The sequence below is a fragment of the Neltuma alba genome, unplaced genomic scaffold (genome assembly GCF_004799145.2).
Source record: "Neltuma alba isolate B1F8T4 unplaced genomic scaffold, ASM479914v2 tig00011318_pilon, whole genome shotgun sequence".
NCBI lineage: Eukaryota > Viridiplantae > Streptophyta > Magnoliopsida > Fabales > Fabaceae > Neltuma > Neltuma alba.
In genome coordinates this window covers 971,789-994,763 of record NW_021636025.1, presented here as the reverse complement: position 1 = coordinate 994,763, position 22,975 = coordinate 971,789, and the positions used below count along the sequence as shown (strand labels likewise).

At 34.3% G+C, this 22,975-nt stretch overlaps 1 protein-coding gene and 1 long non-coding RNA gene across 3 annotated transcripts; both read left to right on the top strand.

Moving 5' to 3' along the window:
- The first annotated feature begins 618 nt into the window (after nucleotides 1-618).
- LOC114711796 (uncharacterized) lies at nucleotides 619-4,033 on the top strand. The gene is made up of 3 exons (XM_028896226.1): nucleotides 619-670; nucleotides 1,110-1,336; nucleotides 3,638-4,033. The coding sequence occupies exons 2-3, from the start codon at nucleotides 1,296-1,298 to the stop codon at nucleotides 3,912-3,914; spliced, it is 318 nt and encodes a 105-aa protein (XP_028752059.1). The 5' UTR covers nucleotides 619-670; nucleotides 1,110-1,295; the 3' UTR covers nucleotides 3,915-4,033.
- Nucleotides 4,034-8,913: 4,880 nt separating this feature from the next.
- LOC114711797 (uncharacterized) lies at nucleotides 8,914-12,103 on the top strand. Of its 2 annotated transcripts, none has more exons than XR_003737172.1 (3): nucleotides 8,914-9,041; nucleotides 9,441-9,667; nucleotides 11,656-12,103. It is a non-coding gene; the product is annotated as an uncharacterized LOC114711797 (long non-coding RNA). The 2 variants fall into 2 exon arrangements; XR_003737171.1 differs by having other exon boundaries at nucleotides 8,916-8,990.
- The last annotated feature ends 10,872 nt before the right edge of the window (nucleotides 12,104-22,975 follow it).

The window sequence follows — 22,975 nt, the reverse complement described above, 5'->3', positions numbered from 1 at the left end:
TTTCTTTTTGGTAATTTAGGAACTTATGGATTGAATTTCTGTTAATACTGTTGCGCGTTGCTCTATGTTTTTTTACTACTTTTTCTTTTTGCACATAAAAGCTTATAGTTTCAATATAAAAAAAATTGATATATTTTCAAATTAAAATCTGAAGAAAATATTATGTCAACAATTAAATCATTAATTTTAATATTATAAGGCACACAGGCATACAAAAATTTAACAATTATAAAATATCATCAGAATAGACTTGTGAATTTTTCAATTTATAATAATCAACATATATAGCATTACATGCATGATTATATTGTTGCAACAAAAAATTAGGTAATTAAATATTCAATTTAAAATTAAGTACAACAGTTTTTTATATTGCAAGCCAAGCTGTAGTTAATCTGTATCCATCCAAGGAATAGTCCACCTACGTGATCTGTATTGGCATTACTGTTAACATTAACGTGAATGTTACCCCATAGGAAATAAATTAATTCACTAATAATTGGCCACGTTATCATTGACCAAAGAAATAATCATCCATTATATGTCTTGCTTCATCCTCCCCGGTTCTCATTCCAAACGCCTTTCTCTTTAGTTCGAATTTCTCTTCAGAGCAACCAAAGCAGATAGCTCAAAATCTCAACATGCCTTCTTCTCTCTTCAGCCCCCTCAGGTCAGCCAGCATCAGTTTTATTGATCTTTGCCTTCGCTACTCATGTTGTTTATATGTACCTTTCTTTCTTTCTTTCTATCTTAATTTGCTTCAAAATAAAAATCTCTAGTTTTGTGAACAGATCTGCTTCAATATGTGGGGGTGTAAGTTCATATATATAACTAATCTCTGTTCCTACTGTTACTAATCTCCTTCCTCTTTACGGCCTTCGCCTTTTTCCCAATTCTCTAGTTAATTATTGACACCAGATAAGAGATGAAATTTGACTTTGAAAATTCTTCAATTTATTTCACCATTCGGTTTCTTTAACCATGCTTCCAAGTCCAGCTTTTGGTTGAAATAAAAATGTGTAATTTACTGCAGTTAATTATTTGAGTTAAATTTTGCTTTGGCATCCGGTTAAACTATCCAATACTGACAATAGATTAATTTTCAACAGGTCCCCAAAGAAATCACTAATTGATGGGAACCATCTGTTTCTTATTAAATGCAACGCGTGTTTTCTCCATTTTTATAACAAAAATGAGTTATCATCAAAACCCTCCCATAAATCCGCTTCTCTTTATGCACTTCAACGAATTTATTACACACAGCCGCCAGAACCGCCGCTGTACCTGTAACAACGATGTCTTCGCCTCAGTGTTCAAGGATTGCTCAACTCACAAGGTAAGTCCATCACTTTTCTCAACCTTTTAATCCTTCGTTTCTCTATTTGCTTGGTGAGTTTGCGCGACAGAAATGCATGCACTAGTTTGTAATGAGGTATTATCACAGAGCCCGGCTTCTCTCCCACGGTGATCCTTGCCAGAGCTCTGGCGGAGAGGATTCGAGATATGGTTTCTCTTTGGTCTGTTCTTAAAGAATTTTAGAACTTCATAACTTTAGCTCACTCACCCTTACATCATTCACATCATCAAATCATCTCAAGTAATTAGCCCAAACTTATGCATCTCCTCTTCGCTGGAAATGGGGGAAATGGGAAAATTGTTGTAGGTTTTGTTTTCCTTCCGTCCAACACATGATTTCAAATCTATAGCAATTCCTAAACCTTGTTTTAGAAAATTTGGACAGCACCTTCTACTTTATCTTACTTTTAAACACACGCACACATATAAAGGCATTAGAGACAATTTGAAAACCACTTGAGTCAACATAAAAACCCTCAGAGAATAACCTAGTGTGAAAATTTGATTTTTGGATTACTATTATTTTGGAAATTCAAATTTTTTACATGAAATTTGAGAATTTATAGTTAATTTTAAAATGTCATTAAGGTATAGTTCAAGTCTCCATTTAAAGCTCTTCTCAATAGAGAAAAAATATGATGTAATTCATTATATACTCACCAATATTGTAGAAAAGCTATAGGAAAAAGCATTGTTCATTTGGTGAAACTGCAATTTCCAGACTTCCTGTGCAAAATTTGAAAATCACAACTTTTAGTTTAAAAATCTAAATTATATGCTCTTAGACTTAGTTGGACCTTAGAATGTGTTTTACCTGCGTACCAAATTTTGTGGTCAATCTCACTAATTTGCTTTGTTTTTGCTCCACCAATAGATTGACCATTACTCATTTGGTGCATACTAACCCTTGCATAATTGACATCTCAAATCATCATATCAAACTTATACATGCATATCTTCTCTTGGCTGGAAAAAAAGAAAAATGTTGAAAACGCTGTAGGTTTTCTTTTCCTTCCTTATAACACATGATTGTAAGTCTTTAGTAGCTCTGAAACCTTTTTTGATCATCAAATGAACCAACCTTCTTGTTTTTGCAAAATTAGACAGTACCTCCTTCCTTGTCTTACTTTAATACATATAATCTGCAAGCCACTTGAGTCATAAAAACCTTAGAGAATAAAAAAAAATTGCTGTAATACTTGGGTTACTATTTATTAGTTAATTCTACAAGTTTTTGTAAACTTTAAAAATTCATAATTATTTTCAGAAAACTCATACCAAAGTTGTTCGGCTCTTTATTTTAAGCTCTTTAGATTCTCTACAAATGAAATATATAGCTCATTCCATGATTTTAACCAATATTGTAGAGAGCCCGTTAGAAAAGCATTGTTCATTTGGTGAACTACAATTTTCAGGCTGTTTGTTCCAAATTTGGGAAATCATAATTTTTAACTCATACATCCAAATTTCATGTTCAAATTTACTCATTTGCTGTTTTTACTCTACCAAAATATTGACCCTTATGATTGAGTTTCATCCTCCATATCCATGCAACCTGTGCATCATTCACATCACTAAATCATCACCCCACAACAATCCAACCCGTTGCCTTAGGTTGTTGCCCCTTCTGGAAGCAATTGTAACTTCTACAGCATCATTGACTGTTAAGGCATTAATGAGATGCTGCAATTCCCACCTCCCCCTTCAATCAGCCCCTTCTACTGATTTTTTCTTACAACACACAATAATCCACCTCCAATACAGCTCTAGAAACACCAAGTTTATTGCTACTAAAAAAAATGTCTTTTACATTAGTTAAAGTTGGCCTTTGATACTAAAGCAATGTCTGGCATAGAAATGGCCATTAGAAAAAGCATACACAACTGTTACCTTATCTCCAACCCCCCAAAGAAAATTTCCCTCACTATTCTTGAAGATTATACCAATGGCAGCACTCACAAAGTCATCGGCACCATCACAATTAACCTTCAAATAACCATCTTTAGGTGTGCTCTCCACCACCTCCTACCCATTAGCAATCCACAACTCAGCAACAGTCCTTTCCTTTCTTTCCGTATTAGCCAAATCAACCAAGCCACTTATGCTAGCTGATAGTCATCAAATAATTAGTTCTGTAGCTATTTTGTTAAACCAATAGTCAAATCTACTTGTATTATTTCCGTCAAAACGCAGCACTAGTTTACAACCAAACCATGCACATCTTGTCCAAGGGCACAAGAATAAAGCAGCATGTTAATTGATTTGATGCTTAAGCATGCAGGCTGGTTCCTTGTCAAGAAGGCTTTGATAAGGTGATTCGAGTGTTGACTGATATCGTGGAGAAGCACTACCCTGATGCATTAGTGATGGAGCAAAGCCCTAAAAGGATGTGGGCTCTGATTGCATGCAACTGCATCTACCAATTTACAGGAGATGTTATTTCTGGATCTCTTGCCCTAGCAATATTAATATCATTCATGGTCCGCCCTGATCTGGTGCCATATGTCTTCATCATATGGGCTACATTTGTACTCGTATGTGTGCGGTTTCATATTTGAACAACAATGGCGGTGCAGCGTATGATCCTGAGACATATGCACAAACTCTAGTTACGTCATTATTCATAGGAGTATGTGGTTTTGGCTTTTCTTTACGACGTCATCCCAAAATAAAATGTTCCAGGGACCAAATTGTGAAGGCCTGTATGTCCGATGGAATCATGTGACTTTGTAATAATGTCTTCCATGTTCTCTATTTGCCTTCTCTTATCAGATATTTGTTTGAATAAATGTTTCTTGGGAACATGATTGGGTGGTTGTTGTTGTTGTTTGTTTTCATTGCATCTTGCCTCATTAATTTTTTTCTTTTTACATTTTCTTTTAATTTCCTCCTTAGTTGTTTTTAGGGTGGCCGTGGCACGTATGAGAATGCTTCCTCTGGGCTTTAGTATAATTGTAGAGAGGATTTTGACGTGGATGTTTCCTTATTCGTGTGAAAGCAACTAACGTACTGCCATGAATGGGCTTTAGTTTAATATGGACTTGGACTATTAGGCAAATTTGGGTAATGGGCCAGAGGCTTTGATTGGGCTTATGAGAAATCTTGGGTACAACGATCTCAGATTTCACAAGTCTACACTCATTCCCTGTTGCATGGTTACCAAGAAACTGGCTCTAAATTCCCACAATGCTGAGTCATATCAAAGCATATAAAAATAATGACTACTTATCGTTCAAATACTTCATCATTCATTGAGTTACTACAAACAAGTTTTATGAATAGCTGAGAATGGTTGATTAGAAGCTTGAAGCAACTGAAACAGTTTTCGAATATTAAATACTTCTTTCTCAAAGAGGGAAATCAAGATGAATTCTGAGATTAACTTACTATATTTTGTCTTTTTATTGGCCGTCCCAAATTCCATCTCTATGTATGAAATGTAACATAAATTTCTTCAATCACATAAATTTTATTAGCAAGTACTAGTAACATTGAAATTACAAGAAGGTTCCTCATATGTAAGTAGGCGACATAATCATCATTGATCCTATAAAGGCATTTAATGCCAAATAATCAGCATTCAACACGAAGTATTAACCTGTATTTTCTACAGAAACTTGCTAAAATAACTTTTTCATGAACATTTTTAAAACCATCCATTACTTTTGCAAACTTGATTCGAGTTCAGGAGAAAACATGCTGGTTGGAGGGAAAAAAACCCTAAAAAATGAATATTTTATAAATGAATTATGTGTTGTCTCAAATGCGTTGATTGCTGATCACCTTTTCCTTTCTATAGATGCTTCTTTGAACCAAGCGAATGCTATAATTATGAATAATAATTTCAAAGAGAATTATTATTTTTTGGGTCAATGTGTAAGTTTCGGTAAGTCTTGGATTCCTTATACATACCTTATATAAAAGTTATTGATTTTATAGTCTTAACCATTAACGTTAGAGCCTTGATGATTATTTCGCTCTTTTTTTTTTTTTTTCCTGTGATGGGCTGGTTTTTTTACTGTAATCTTTTTATATTGTTTTAATGAAGTTGATCCTTTTATCAAAAATAGAAAGGTCTTGATTACAGCTCTTTAAGAATTTAAATGAAAATATGAATTAAATCTTTTGTAAAAATGTTGAAAAATTCTTAATTTTAATTTTCATCCTAATATTTGATGGAGTGGGGATAAAGAGAAGATGAGTTGGAAAGACAGAAGTTGAAGAAGACGATGGGGGGAGACATAAAATTTTTATATGGAACGCGTAGCGTGTAACCTAATATTTGATGGAGTGGAATGAGGCTTAGGCCTGGAGATAAGAATTGGGCTGAAGTAAGACTATTTACATGTGTAATGGGTAACCTTATGTTTAGACATCGGTTAGCTCAAATAGACAACACTAAATTAGCCCAAATGACAAAGAACTTAAAAGTCCACTTATATCCTAATAAAAATAAAATCAAGGGCGAATAAAATTTTGCCCTTACACTCCACGAATTTCCATCTTTGCCCCTCCTTAATCCAAGCGGCGCCACGTCATCACCTACCCAATTAAATAAACAAAGGTAATATCGTATGTTTAAATAAATAGAAAATATTCAAGAATTACAAATATTAACAAATAATACTCCCTTGGTCGCTATTTATAAGCAACAATTACCATCCCCTTCTTATCCCTAAATATAAACAACATTTGCAAGTTGTCTTAAATTTTTATAGCAAATTTTCGACTTTTCTCCCATTAATTACTTATTTTAATACTCAATATATTTATTATCTCATTTTCCAAATCATCATCTCTCTCCATTCCATTCTCCCTCTTGCATAATTCTATTTAGGGAAAATTTCACTATAGGACCGCAAAAGACAATTAATTTCAAAGAGCCCCCAAAACTTTCTGAAACTTCACTGCAGGACTAAGGGGGCAAACTGATATTAATTCCACAAAGAAAATGACGCTATTGCCCCTCATAATACTTATTGCAGGGTGACATGTAAATGGACTAATTTCAGTTGTAAATAAAGGTATGTATGTTACAAATTGACTAGTCCCACTTGCAAATAGGTTCTCTCATTCACTCAGGCACTTTTTTCAGGGGAATGAGGTGATATGTAAATGGACTAATTCTAATCGTAAATATCTGTATGTATGTATGTTGCAAATTGACTAATTCCACTTGCAAATGAGCGCTCCCACACTTGTTCACTCACAGAGACCTTTTTCAGGTGAAGGAAGTGACATATAAATGGACTAATTCCAGTTGTAAATAAATATATGTATGTTGCAAATTGTCTAGTCTCACTTGCAAATGGGTTGTTCCACACTTGTTCACTCAGACACATTCTTCAGGTGAAGAAGGTAATATGTAAATGGACTAATTTTAATTGTAAATATATTTATGCATGTTGTAAATTATCTAACCTCACTTGCAAATGGGTTCTCCCATACTTGTTCACATGAGGGGCAATAGGGTCATTTTCTTTGTGGAATTAATATCATTTTGCCCCCTTGGTCCTGCAGTGAAATTTCAGAAAGTTTTGGGGGCTCTTTGAAATTAATTGTCTTCTGCGGTCCTACAGTGAAATTTGCCCTTCTATTTATTATAATATTTTTTTATTCTCTTTCTTATGCTCTCTCTTTTCCATAAATAAAGGTATTTTGGAGAAAGAACTTTCAATTCCCATTAATTTATTGTCTTTAACTTGCTTTTCAATTTGTGTGATAGAGTCCAAGGTTGCTTATAAAAAGGGACGGAAGGAATATATCATTTAGCTCATTTAATTCCCAAAATACCCTTGTGAACAGTTATGCATTAAAACACCTAATTATGCCCAAATAAATCGATTTAAACCCACAAGAGCCTGATTAGCTAACAAAATGCATATAAATAAGTTTTTTCTTATTACCAAATGTTGTCGTTGGCTTCTGTAGGTTACCTTTCCTTTTCTCTATATATTGGCGGATCCTGTTAGCTTTTTTCTGCATCTCCAGATTACTTCTCTTTTGTTCTTGTTCTTCTCTTCTTTGGCTTGCAGCTTTCATGGAGTTTCCTTGTACAGACGCAAGAGGCTATGATTGGTTTCATTACGAACTCATCAAAGATTGTTAGGATAGGGAAAGTCAAGTGAACATGCAGCACAAGGAATATATCCTAATTCATGGTCCTTGGTCGGTTGAGATTTTTCATTTGGTGTGGGTTTTCGTAAATATATTTTGGTTTTCCTTGTGTCAAGCTTAATGTTGCTTTTCATTCCAGATGTGACATGAGGAAAACTGGTCATATCTGGTGGCAAAATGGAAGATATATGTGACTAGGAATTTTGCTCTTTTTACGAATCTTCATCCCTCTTCATGCAATCCAACCTCTTGATATGCTTCTGATGATGATGATGACAGCGACAAACATCCTCCCTTACCTCGTCCGTCACGGAGCGGATTCTCACAACAATAATCTGGGTTCTCAGCAGACAATATTCAGATTGGTAATTCAACCGACAATGTGGTTTAATTTTCTGTTCATGTACTTAGCTTGGACCACAAAAAATATTATATATATGTGTGCACGCAAGAGCGGAGTGTCATATTTGAGGAGTAGGTGGGATGCAATTAATAAAGGCATGCAACTTTGCAAGTTATGTTTGCTTTTCTCTATCAGATAATTAGTTTGCAAATAATTTTCTTTCATGTAAGAGAGAGAGTGATTCCATGTTACATGACCTTCTTCCTTTGACTTGGCATCTATCCATTGATATTGTTTCACTGGCTATTTATGAATTGTAATGTCGTCTGGTCGTATAAGTCAAATTTATAAATCTAGTAAGCACCAGCGTTACACACGCACAGATGGCTTCATTTCTCTATGGTTCTTTGGCGAATCCATATTCTTGTTCTTGAACCACCTTCCTTAGTTTTTGATACAGGTACGCCACCTTCCTTTTTAACTATTCGATCAGTCTGTTGAAATATAGTAATAGAAATACAAATTTATAATATATATATTTTTGCAAATTAGGAACTTTTGGATTGAATTTCTGCTAATACTCGTGCATGTTCTTCTCTATTTTTTTACTACGTTTTGTTTTTGCACCTAAAAGCTTATAGTTTCAATATAAAAAGTTGAGATATTTTCAAACTAAAATCTGGAGAAAATATTACGCATAGAGAAATTTAACAATTATAAAATATCATCAGAATAGATTTGTAAATTTACAATTTATAATAATCAATATATATAGCATTACATACATGATTATATTGCTGCAACAAAAAATTAGGTAATTAAATATTCAATTTAAAATTAAGTACAACATTTCTTTATATTGCAAGCCAAGGTGTAGTTAATCTGTATCCATCCAAGGAGTAGTCCACCTACGTGATCTGCATTGGCATTACTGTTAACGTCAACGCGAACGCTGCCCATGGGAAATAAACTAATTCATTAATAACTGGCCACATTATCGTTGACCAAAGAAATAATCATCCATTACAATTCTTGCTTCATCATCCCCAGCTCTCATTCCAAATGCCTTTCTCTTTAGTTCGAATTTCTCTTCAGAGCAACCAAAGCAGATAGCCCAAAATCTCAAGATGTCTTCTTCTGCATCATTCACTTCTTCTCTCTTCAGCCCCCTCAGGTCAACCAGCATCAGTTTTATCTCTGCTTCTGCTACTCATGTTGTTTATATGTACCTTTCTTTCTTTCTATCTATCTTAATTTGCTTCAAATTAAAAATCTCTAGTTTTGTGAACAGATCTGCTTCAATATGTGTGGGTATAAGTTCATATATATGACTAATCTCCGTTCCTGCTGTTACTAATCTCCTTCCTCTTTACGGCCTTTGCCTTTTTCCCAATTCTCTTTACATGTCCAAGTAAATTATTGACACCAGATAAAATGGATGAAATTTGACTCTAAAAATTCTTCAATTTATTTCACTGTTTGGTTTCTTTAACCACGCTCCCCAAGTCCAGATTTTTGTTTGAAATAAAAATGTGCAATTTGCTGCAGTTAATTATTTGAGTTATATTTTACTTTGACATCCAGTTAAACTGTCCAACACTGACAAAAGATTAATTGCCAACAGGTCCCCAAGGAAGTCACTAATTAACAGGCACCATCAGTTTCTTACTAGATACAACGCATGTCGTCCCCAGCTTTGTAATAAGAATGAGTTATCATCAAACCCCTCTTATAAATTTGCTTCTCTTTATGCACTTCAACTAATTTATTACACACAGCCGCCACAACCGCCGCTATACCTGTAACAGCAATGCCTTCTCCCCAGTGTCCAAGGATTTCTCAGCTCACAAGGTCAGTGAATTTCTTTTCTCAGTGAATTTCTTTTCTCAATCTTTTAATCCTTCGTTTCTCTATTTGCTTGGTGAGTTTGTGCAACAGAAATACATGCACTAGTTTGTAATGAGGTATTATCACAGAGCCTGGGTTCTCTTCTACGGTGATCTTGCGACGGAGCTCCGGCGGAGAGGATCCAAGCTATGGTTTCTGTTTGGTCTGTTCTTAACGGATTTTAGAGCTTCATAACTTTAGCTCACTCATCCAAATTTGGTGATATTGGACTTATTTTAAACCTTATTAGGTTGCAAATTTGTTTGGTCAGAATCACTCATCTGAACCTTAATGATTGAATGTTATCCTTCATTTCCATGTAAGAATGCATACTAGACCTTGCATCATTTACATTTGTTTGGTCAGAATCACTCATCTGAACCTTAATGATTGAATGTTATCCTTCATTTCCATGTAAGAATGCATACTAGACCTTGCATCATTTACATCATCAAATCATCTCAAGTAATTAGCCCAAATTTATACATCTCCTCTTGGCTGGAAATGGGGAAAATGGGGAAATTGTGTAGGTTATGTTTAATTTTCCTTCCATCCAACACATGATTTCAAATCTATTGCAACTCCTAGAATTTCCTCTTCCATCCAACACATGATTTCAAATCTATTGCAACTCCTAGACCTTGTTTAGTTTTCAAAAAACCAACCCTTGAATTTCTGGAAAATTCTACAGCAGCTCCTACCTTACTATCTAAAGTTTTCAATGAAATTTGATCATTCATGATTAATTCTAAAATGTCATTTTAGGTGGCTCAAATCTCTATCTAAAGCTTTTCTCAATAGATAAAACAACTTAATGCAGTTCATTATTCGGATCAATATAATAGAAAAGCCAAGGGAAGACGCATTGTTCATTTGGTGAAAATGTAATTTCCAGACTTTCTGTGCAAAATTTGAAAAATCGCAACTTTTGTTTTAAAATCTAAATTTTATGTTCTTGGACTTAGTTGGACCTTAAAATAGCTTTGAGTGCATGCCAATGTTGAAAACGTTGTAGGTTTTCTTTTCCTTCCTTATAACACATGAGCTTGTGAGTCTTTAGAAGCTCCTAAACCTGTTTGATCATCAATAAACCAACCTTGTTTTTGAGAAATTTGTTTGTTCTGAATTTGAGAAATTATAACTTTTAACTCACATCCAAATTTCATGATCCAAGACTTGTTATAAACCTTAGGATGAGCTTTAGCTTCATAGCAAATTTCATGATCAAATTCACTCATTTGCTTTTTACTCTACCAAAAAATTGACCTTTAATGATTGAATTTTATCCTCCGTTTCCATGTAACCCTTGCATCTTTCACATCATCAAATCAGCTCACCCTACAATAATCCAGTCTACTGCCTCAGGTTGTTAGCCCTTCTAGGAACAAGAGTAACTTCTAGAGCACCATTCACTGTTAAGGCATTAAAGGAGATCCTACAATTCCCACCTCCCCCTCCAATTAGACCCTTCTACCGATTTTTTCTTCCAACTCAGAATAATCCACTTCCAATACAGCTTTAGAAATACCAAGTTTATCACTAATAGAAAAAATATCTTTTGTACTAGTTAACACGGGCTTCACGCCTAGTGGAGAACGGCTAGTAGAAAAAGCACAGACAACTGTCACCTTATCTCCAAATCCCCAAAGAAACCTTCCCTCACTATTCCTGCAGATTATACTAATTGCAACTCTCACAGAGTCATAGGCACCATCACAATTAACCTTCAAATAACCATCTTCAGGTGTCCTCTTCGCCACCTCCCACCCTTTAGCATTCCACAACTCAGCAACAGTCCTTTGCTTTCTTTCCATATCAGTCAAATCTACTTGTATTATTTCCGTCAAAACGCAGCACTAGTTTAAAACCAAACCATGCACATCTTGTCCAAAGGCACAAGAATAAACCACCATGTTCCAACTTGCTAATTGATTTGATGCTTACGCATGCAGGCTGGTTCCTCGTCAAAAAGGCTTTGATATTGTGATTCGAATGTTGACTGATATAGTGGAGAAGCACTACCCTGATGCATTAGTGATGGAGCAAAGTCCTATAAGGATGCGGGCTCTGATTTTATGCAAATGCATCTACGAATTTACAGGAGATGTTATTTCAGGATCTCTTGCCCTAACAATATTAATATCATTCATGGTGCGCCCTGATCTGGTGCCATATGTCTTCATCATATGGGCTACATTTGTACTCGTATGTGTGTGGTTTCATATTTGAACGACAATGGCAGTGTAGTGTATGATCCTAAGACATATGCACAACTCTAGCTACGTTGGCTTTTCTTTATGATATCATCCCAAAATAAAATGTTCCAGGGACCAAATTGTGAAAGCTTGTATGTCTGCATTTGACTTTGTAATAATGTCTTCCATGTTCTCTATTTGCCTTCTCTTATCAGATCTTTCTTTGAATAAATGTCTCTTGGAAACATGATTATTATTATTTTTTTCGGTTTCATTTCTCCTTGCCTCATTAATATTTTTTTCTCTTTACGTTTTCTTTTCCTCCTCAGTTGCTTTTTTAGGTGGCCGTGGCACGTATGAGAATGCTTCCTCTGAAAAAAGAAGAAGCATTTTAACCCATTGAATCATATTGAAATGCACACCAAATAAAGTTGTGAAGAGGATTTTAATGCGGATGTTTCCTTATTCGCGTGAAAGCAACTTACGCACTGCCATGAATGCGCCCTAGTTTAATATGGAGTTGAGCTATTAGCCAAATTATGGGTAATGGGCCAGAGGCTTCGATTGGGCTTATAAGAAACCTTGGGTATAAGGCAGCCTATAGGGTTCAGAGATGGCAGACGATTTTGCTGCCCCGTGTTTCCTTCCTTGCATGTCCTCTCTGATTATTCGTTTCGTTTTCTTTCCCCGTCTCTCCTCTGCTATTGCCGTCTGATCTTTACTGTCACTATACCGCCAGTAGTCATTTGGATCTTTGTTACAGATATACATACCTATGAATACACTCACACACACACACACACACATATTTCTGTGTATGAATTTTTAAGTAATAATTTCCAGCTTAGCTTAAAAAATCTGATTGAGTCTTGCATAATTTCCTTGTTTTACTTTGTTGATTGTAACATAAGGCGCCCCCCCCTTTGTTTTCACCAAACATATAAGGCCTGTTGAGTAAAGGCTAAATCTGTTATTAAACGTTAATCAAGGGCCAAAAAAAAAAAATAGACACATCAATATAAAATTGTATTACTACCATATTTTAGGTTGAGGCAAAAGTGTCATTTTTGAAAATTACAGTTACGAAATGATTTCTTTTTTTTTTTTTGGAGAAATTATGCTTAACATTTTAGGAAAAGTCTCTTGAGACTACGGAATATTTGAGGCTTAACTGAAGCATAAATGAACAAAGAAGATCTTAATCTATTAGCAAGGACTTCTGATATTACTTTACAGGAAAACTGATGTGCAAGTCCTTATAGTTTTATTAAATTTGCATCAGGTCCTTATATTTTTGTTTTCTTTTTATCTAATTCTTATTGTTTCCACAGTTCTAATCTCACTCCTTGCGTTATAACACCGTTACTTCAATGAATGAGGTGCTGCCACGTCTTCCCTGAGCTCCACCATCTCCTCCCTCCGCTTCTCCCTCCCTCCCTTCCCCACTCAGTTGAAAACCATTATCTCTCTCACTGTTCATGTATTCTCTCTCCCTCTCTCTACCATCATCGTCTTTATCACCTCTTGTATAATTCCCTTCTCCTTCTTCGATCCTCCATTCTTGCAGAGCCAATGCCATAAAGTAGACAGAAGAGACGAAATGGTTGACTTGCAATGAATGAACTTCATTATGGAAGAAATTCCCGGGTTACAAGCGAAGATATGAGGAAAGGGAGAGAGAATACATGAACAGTGAGAGAGAATGATTTACAGTTGAGTGGGAAAAGGAAGGAGAGAGAAGTGGAGGGAGGAGATGGTGGATCTGAGGGAAGATGTGGCAGCATCTCATCACTATTGAAGTAACGGTGTTATAACGGAAGGAGTAAGATTAAAACTGTGCAAACAATAAAGATTGAATAATAAAAAAAATATATAAGGATCCAATCAAAATTCAATAAAGGAGAATTACAATCAAGTTCCAAAAAAAAAAAATTACTAAAAAGTTCTAATAACAACCTGAGCAACCTGTAATAACAATTTTTAGAATGAAGAATGATGACATCTGGAAATTGTTTTGTAATTCTTTTTTCTTTCTTGAGACTTTGTTGTAATTCTCCTATTCAATCAGTTTTCCCTACTATACAGTAGAAGCTGCACAATCCAATGGGATGAAAGTGACCAACTTCCTCTAGTTTGTCAATTTTTGGAATCAAGACTATATTTGTCTTATTCAAATCAACCCTTCAAAGAACCAAACCTATCTGGTCCTGGAGCCTTTGAACCACGTAGCTCAACAACTGCCTCTTTTTGACTTCATGCTGTCAAGGGGTTGTTAGTGCTCTATTTATATAGAATAATCTATTTTATAACTGGAAAAACTCAATACATCATCAAATGATATAGAATTAGAAGCTTTAAAGCAGTTTGTAACATCACCTTCTGTCCTTCCGTCCGTTCTCCAACATCTTCCCTTAATTTCATGATAGAATTGTGTCTCCTCCTTTTAGTTGTCGTTAGATAGAAAAATTTAGAGTTTTTTTTTTAATCTCTTGTACATAACCAGGAAATTCAAGATCCCAAGCCTTTTCAATTAATTAAAATAATATTAACTTCTCTATTCAATAGATGCAGGCCGTTTCATCTCTTGGGCCAAAATAGAAAATCTGTTTCCATCATACATACTCTCTATTCAAGTAGAACAAAGCCTAATAGGAGGGTCTAGTAGAGGGGCTAGTCTTTCACAAAGTGATGAACTGATATTTGAATTTTTATTAGAAGATGTATTCATATTTAGTGCCTGACAGCATCTCGAACAATATTACCTCTAATAGGAGAATACATGTGCTTAGCCAAAAAAAAAAAAAAGAGAAGCACAAAGCCAAAATCTGGAGGAGATTTTATTTCTCCACGCCGTACATGTTTAGAGATGTGTTGAGCTCATTTCATTTTAATTCTTATTGTCATAATTTCGATACATGTATATATTGGTCTCATGACGAGTGCGTGTAACAGCAAAGCTTATCAATACAAACACACAAAGGCAAAAGTAGTCTTTGATATGTTTTGTTCATGCATGTTTCAGTTGAATTCTTCATTTCATAAAGTATTTTTTTCCCTTACTCTTTTAACCTTTACAGCTAAAAAGCATGTCGTAGTGCTTATCAAAAGAAACTAAGCTGTAAATGCAGCAATAGAGGAATCTAGCCTAGGTCATATCTCAAAATAGCCTACTTGCTTGCTGAAATTCCTACCAATCCTAAAAAGCACAAGTCATCAAGCTTTTTTTTTTTTTTGGTCAAACACACAAGTTATCAAGCTAACAATTGTGAATCCTAAAAGAAGAATTACTTCCGTAGTTTCTGGTTTAACTCCTAATGCTAAGATTGTCAAACTCATGAGTTTAGTTAAACTTGTGATAGGAATATAAACCCAAATCATAAACTTGTAAAAATTTACTTTTATTAATAAATTGGAATTAAAAGTATATAATTAAATAAATAAAATATAAAAAATAACAAAAATTTCATTTAAATATATTTTGTATACAAATAATTAAAATTAAATCCATCAACTTTCATAATTTACCATATTCTACAAGGAAATTTTTATAAAATTCACATATAAAGTCATTAAAGCATATCTAAATCCAAAATTAGCAATAGTTTAAGAATGAGTCAATATGATTTTATAAGTTAAAAACGTAAAAACATTGACCTCAGAGAATTAACTCATGAGTTTGACAACAATGCCTAATGCTATTGTTTATGTGTTATATTTTTTTAATCGCTGTAAATAGAACAAAGAATTGAGAAGAGAAGATTGATGTGAAAGAGTTTTACTACCAAAATATGGATGACGCTTCCGTGGAATTAGCCTTGAGCCTTCATAGCTTATTAAGACGAGTTTAATGACTGAATCAAGGGTAACAATCAATAACTCACTAATTCAATCAATATTAAAGCCACAACTCGCAAGAATTAACACTGAGCAAGAGAACATTCAGTCAAGAAGAAGTTAAACATTGGATTAATTCTCTGTGACAGTCACAAACCTGCGGTGCCTTAGGTCCAATTGAATCAATCACAAACAGTAACCAACTCGACCAAAGTGAGCAATTCAATTCAATTTCAGAAATAAGAGAAGTAAATTCAACTTGAATTTAGTAATAATCCACTATTAAACCAATTCTAACAAGGCATGCAGAACTTTAGTTCAAGATCTACAGTTCACATTCTAAACATATGGATTGAAGTACATAACTCTCATAGCTCAATCATATTTCTAGCCTAAAGCTCATGAAAGAAACAAATTGCACAATGAATCACAGAAGCTCGGGCTGCTCAACTCATCTCCGGCGAAACACAGCACTTAGCCTTGCATCTCTGATGGAAGATCGACGGCACGAAAGGAGATTATGGAAGCCATGGGAGTTCAGAGAAATGAAAGTATGAGGGAAGAAGGAGAGTGTGATGATGTGCGATGGAGGTGCGAAGATTCAGGGAAGAAGCAAAAGATGAGTCCTTCTAATTCTTTTGGGGATATGGAAATCGAAGAGAGAAAGAAATTTTGAGGATTTATACAGTTCTTTGTCTAATCAAGAATTAGATCTAGCTAAATCTTCCTTAATTTTCAGTCCAAATGTTCCTCAGACTGCTAAAATTCAGTTGTCCTCACTTTTGCTAATTGGCTTCTCAGCAAGGTTAGGTAAATATCTAGGGACTTGGATTGATCCAGGTAAGAATAAATCTCAGACATATAATCATGTTATCGAGACGGTTGAAAGGCGTACAACTGCATGGAAAGCACGTTTGTTGTCTCAAGCGTCTCGCTTGCAATTGATTAAATTTGTCCTCTCTTCAGTCGATATTCACACCCTGTCATGTGTACCCCTTCCAAAATACATACGTGATCGAATTGATGCTCGTTGTTTGGATTTCTTCTGGAGTGGCACAGGAGACAAAAGGAAGATTTATTTGCTTAGTAAAAACAAGCTCTTCTTACCTGTGGATGAAGGAGGTTTGGGTGTTCGATCGTCTTACTTGGTCAACAAGGCACTAGTGGCAAATCAAGTTTGGAGAGTTCTCACATATTCTCATCCATATCTTGCATCCACTCTAAAGATAAAATACATTGATTCTAATCTGGCTTCGATTATCAAAAAGCACAATAATGCTTCATGGATATGGTTAGGAATAGCCAATCATGCTGACATCATTGTCAATCAACTCCAATGAAAAATGGGAAGTGGTACTTCTGTTCCTATTAACTACCCTTTATGGTGGTAGATGCAACCGAGATCAGTCTCTTCAAAGCATCCTCAAGTAGTGGCTGATTTCATACTGAATAATCCCTTTGGTTGGAATCGTATTCAATGGAATCGTCCTTTGGTTCAGTATCTTTATCCTCCCTACTATTGCTCCGTTGCATCTGCTGAGAGACTTCAATTTAATCCGAAGCAATAATAAGAACAGTTCTATTGGAGCATCATTCACAATGAAAACATAGTTCACTAGATATGCGGCTCACGTGTGTAGATTACAAGTGTCTAGAATCCACATCATGTAAGAAGTCTTTTATTAGATATAAAATCAATCATTTTCAGATGCTTAAAATACCCAAAAAAATGTCTCCATTTATCTTTCTTTCCACTTTCCTCGGTTTACTATCTCTACCATTGGATTAATGTCTAATGGTTGAGATTTAATATATTATAACAATATTATAATATTAAATAATAAAAATAAATATAGAAATAACTTGAACCTATACATAAATAAATACTATGATATTATTATAATCAGACGGCATAGGATAAAAAACACAAAATTATAAATATTTTAATAAAAATCTATAGAAGTAAGATGTGCATATTAGTTTCTGACTGCTTATGTATATTTGTTATTCAATTAATATTATAATAATATTGTTATAATGTATTAAATCGGAACCATTGGTGTTAATCCAATAGTAAAAATATTAAATGAAGAGGAGCAAGAGAGGGAACCAAATGGATACATTTCTATCCGCTTAAAAAATACGGAGTAGTTAGTGCTTATTTTGGAAGATTTTCGGATTTGGATATGCATTTCAAACAAGCAGAATATATTAAGGACTTTAAATACTTTCTCTATTTGTTATTACAATATATTTTTAACTAAATTTTTGCTTTTTTCCCACCATTTAACTAACTTACGCATGTATAGGAAAACTATTTCTGTTAGCTTTGACATCCCAAACATATTATGTTCTTTCCAAATTTTATCTTATTTAATCGCAGTTGAACCTCTTAAAGCCTAATCTGAATCATTAATGCTAGAGGCGTTTTAGTTGGAAGAATATATTCAAAATGACTTGTAAATTACAACATAATAATACCTCAAAAAAGTATGCCTTATAATAGCAAATGTTGCTATCTCGTAATTTGTTTTTGGTTTTTTTTTTTTGGGGGGGGGATGTAATAGGCAAGGTTTTTATCTTCTCGATAATAATAGTGCATTTGAATATTGTAACGATGCATGTGAGTTTGAACAAACATTTTTTTAATGGAATAAATTGATATATCACCTCCTTCCCATTTTTGCATTGTTATATGTTCCTAATGTTTCATATTTATCTAATTCTCTCCATAAAACTCAATAAGAATCGAAGCAGCTTCCCCTTGCTTGTTTGATGTAGAGTATCTAGTTTTGGTTCTTGTTGAGTCATCCTTTTATGCATGCATGCATGCATGCATGCATGTATGTATGTATGTATTATTAGAATGAGTTTTACATAATAATATACTCATTATAATTATTCATATACTGTTACTCAAGGCAAGCTACAACTTGTAGTTTATATTTATTTTCTCCATTAGACAATTAGTTTGCAAATGATAAATCTTTCACGTAACAGAAAGTGATTCAATGATGTTTTTGGTGTTCAATATCTCATCACGTCCTTCATTTTTTATTTACTCTCATGCAGGCATGCTGTGTGGGGTTGTTAAACGTACTGGGAATTAAGGAGTGCAAGAATAAGGCCATGTTAGGAAATAGATATTTCGCAGATCCTTGTTCTTTCGTCTCTTTACTATATGATCCTTCCACATCCATGCTTCAGCGAATCCAGTTTCTTGTTCTTCAACCACTATCCTTTATTTCTTCATTTCAATAATTAAATCATTGATTTTAATATTATGACGCTCGGATAGTAAAATTTAATAAAATTATAAGATATCATCAGAACAGATTTGTAAATTTTACAAGTTCTGATTATCAATTTAGCATCACATGATTGCTGCGCAAAAAAAAAAAAACGTAATTAAATATTCAATTAAAAATTAAGTACAGCATTTTTTTCCGATTTGTGGGAACTTGCAAGCTAATGAGGTGCAGTTAATCTGTCTCCATCAAGCGAGTAGTTTAATTTGCCTACGACGTTAACGTGAACGTTACCCAATAGGAAATATAATAGTGATCCACTAATTGGATACATTATCGTTGACCAAAGGAAAAAAAACACAATTTGCAATCGGCCAATATATTTCTTGTTTCATCCTCCAGCTCTCATTTGCAAAGCCTTTCTCTTTTATTCAAAATTTTCTCTTAATCTGCAATTCATATCAGAGCAACCATAGCAGCTAGCTCATCAAAACGTCAATATGCCTTCTGCATCACGCAATATAATACTCTCTTCGAGGCCTTTAGGTCAATCAGCATAACTTACATCCTTCCCTTCCTCTTCTATATTAATCTCTGCTGCTGCAACTCATGATGTTGAAGTTCCTCTATTGTTTTTTTTTTTCCTATCCTAATTTGCCTCTATTGATCTCTAGTTTTCCCATCAACTCTCTTCAACATACGCATATCCCTGTGTGTTTGTCTAAGTTCATATATTACTTATCTCTGCTTCTGTTGTTACTTATCTTCTTTACTTTCTATTTGTCTTCAAAATATCCTTAATATTACTTTATTTCATCCTATATGTTCAAGGGCCACATGGCTAAAACAGCCCATGAACGATAAAGAACTTATTGCTAAATAGTTTGCACCTGTTTTTATTACTTCTTTGTATGTAGTTTCTTGAAATATTGCAGCAACTTGTCCTTTATATTTCCCAGCTCTTACAAATGTTTTATGTAGCCTCCTTGTCTTTGTGGATCTATGAGAATTTCGACTCTTCTCTTTTCTATTTTCATAAGTGCATCAGATCTGCATCATCAGCACAGAATTATAAAGCACCCAACAATAACAATTGACAAACCTCACATTCAACATGAATTACAGCCATCCTCACCTGGTCGAAATTGTGGCATCTGATTCTGTGGTACTTTCAAATACTCACATTCTTGAATGGCCCTGCGAAGACTTCAGGTATGTTCTCTGCTTCTTTTCAATTTTGACTTAATTACTTGATTTTGTTAAAAATCAAATTGGCACCAAAATTAAGTTTGGGGATGAAATTTGACTTTCTTTAAGTCAAGCTTTTTAGTTTATTAAATGGCTTTGGGTTTCATGTGGTTTGCTTCACTTTAGTCCAATTATTTAAGCTGTATTTTGTTTCAATGCCCAGTCAAATCGCCACCGTGGACAAAACATTCCGAGCAGTTCCAGAATCTGATAATTCCCAACCATCGTCGGCTTGAATCATCCTCACGTCATCCACAATTTTATACTACCTCCGGTCTTTAATATAAGAGCTCATTTGGCTTTTATTTTGATCCTAAATATAAGACCCTAATATACTTTTTCTCTTATATTTATCTATTTTTTCTCAAGGTAGTCCTTGTGATAACAATAGTTCTAGACAATACACTTGATTATCAAGGATATTTTAAGAAAGACATCATTTATTTATTACAAATAACTAACTTAACTAGTTTTCTTAGTCTACTCAAATTAGTCAACTAGCTCTTATATTAAGGATCGGAGAAAGTACTATAAAAATGTGCTGCATCGAACCCCAAACCCTCCACTCAAACTTATTGCAGCCGCTGCCGCCACGAACCGCTGTCCAACGCTGCACTTGCAACGATGCCCTCTTTTCAGCTGTTAAGGTCACTCTATTTCTTCTCAAATCTCGCTCCTCCTTCAATCTCTATTTGCACACTTTGTTAGTTTGTGCGACAGAAATGCTTATACTAGTCTGCGCAGGATCTCCTGTTGAGACGATCCAAGCTATGATTTCTCTTTGGTTTGTTTTCTCTTGCAACTTTATGAAGCTGTGATTCATTATTAGAACTTATATGACTTCTCATTGTGATCGACTCACTAAGAGAAAGTTCATTTCCACCCACCCTGATTCCTTGCATCGCTTACCCGTTTTTACGGGCTTATGCTATGAAAGAAGCCTGCTTGTCTACGTGGATCTTTAAGCATTTACTCCGTCCACTGTTTTAGGAGTGTTCTTTCAATCCTAAATGTACGAAAATTTAGCCCTTAGTCTCATGTATTTATTGAATTATTCTTTTTATAATGCCCTCATTTATGGAATATAATTAGGTTAGTATCGTTAAATTTCAATGTGGGCATTTTTTTTAATGTATTTCTTAATTAATCCATGAATTAGTTATTTGTTTTCTGTAAAGAGCACGAGAGAGTAATTGGTTTTCTTTTATTTTTGACAATAAACGTTTAATCAAGAGAATTTTATAGGAACATGGTAACCTGTGTTTAGAGAGTGAGGCTTTATTTGGGGTTCTATGCTGCGTGTAGTTTTGTAGCTATTGAATATTTTTCCCTCTTGAAGGTATATATTTGCTTCGTTGCTCTGCAGATTTATTCATCAACATGCAGCTTTTCAGTTTATCATCTCAGTATTACTTGTTATCATTGGAGTGCTCTTATCAGATTCATCACTACCCGAAGCAAGATCAGAAATGTTTTGGGCTCTTATCATATTACCAGTAATAATACTAATTATCTATGCCATCGCCATAGGTGTGGTAATGCCTTCTTTTCCGTTTCCATCCTGGCCAGATCTCTTCAGGTCAGTGTGTGCATGTATCTATATATTTCCTCATATTCTTAATATAAGAGCTAGTTTGGCATTTAATTTGATTCTAAATATAAGACCCTACTCTATTTTGTATTTCATATTTATTTAATTTTTTTCTAAGATAGTTCTTGTTGTAGTTACACATGTTAAATGTTTCATCAAATAGTAGTTTTAACTAATACACATAATTAGCAAGAGTATTTTAGAGAAGACATTACCTATTTATTACAAATAACTAACTTATTTAATTTACTTTGTCTACTTTAATTAGTTAATTAGCTTTTATATTAAGGATTGAAAGTAGCATGTGTATATATGTATATGTATATATCTTCTCATTTTTAATTTCCTCCAATGCTTCTGTCATTCGTTTCTCTATTTTCTTTCTTCCCACATATGAAAGCTCTTCATGGAGCAGATTTTTATTAATTTTATGCTTATGCAGGTTTAGTGCTCATGTAGCATTAGGGTTTTTAATCTCAACACTGCTTGAGGAATTCGCTGTAAGGTTGTCGGCTGTTATCTTATGGTTATCCATCTATAATGCCGACACGATACTTGCACAATATACATCAATCGCAGGCTTCTTGAGGTCATTGTATATATCTTCTCACTCTTCTGTCATATCTTAATCTTTACTTTCTTATATCTTATTTCCATATCTCATAAAAGCATGGGACCCTATTCAAGACATTTGAAAGCTTGAAGGACCTAATTTCAAAAACTTCTTTAAGGTTACCATAAATTTAGTGACTCAAGAAATTTGTCTCAATTTTAAAAATTCATTAATGATTCTGCAAAATTCATTGTTGAGGTGGTTCAATAATCTTCTTTTAAAGATTTTGAAATCCTGTATAGAGGAAAGATCATCATTGGGACATTCTCCGTAAGGAATATAGCACAGAATTCTAACTAAATTTTATTTTCAATTGTGCCCTTAAAAATTCAATTTTGCACAACTGGACAAGGATTTGCCTCGTTCACTTTTCCTTCTCTTCTCCAACGGTAGCCTGCTATCCCAGACTTCTAAAGAATCCACATAACTGTTCTGGATTACTAGTTGGACAATTGTATAATCAAATACTTAGGCATAAGTATGTCGAATAGGCACACTTGAAGTGATGGTTTAACTAATAGGATTTCATATTACATACCTGAG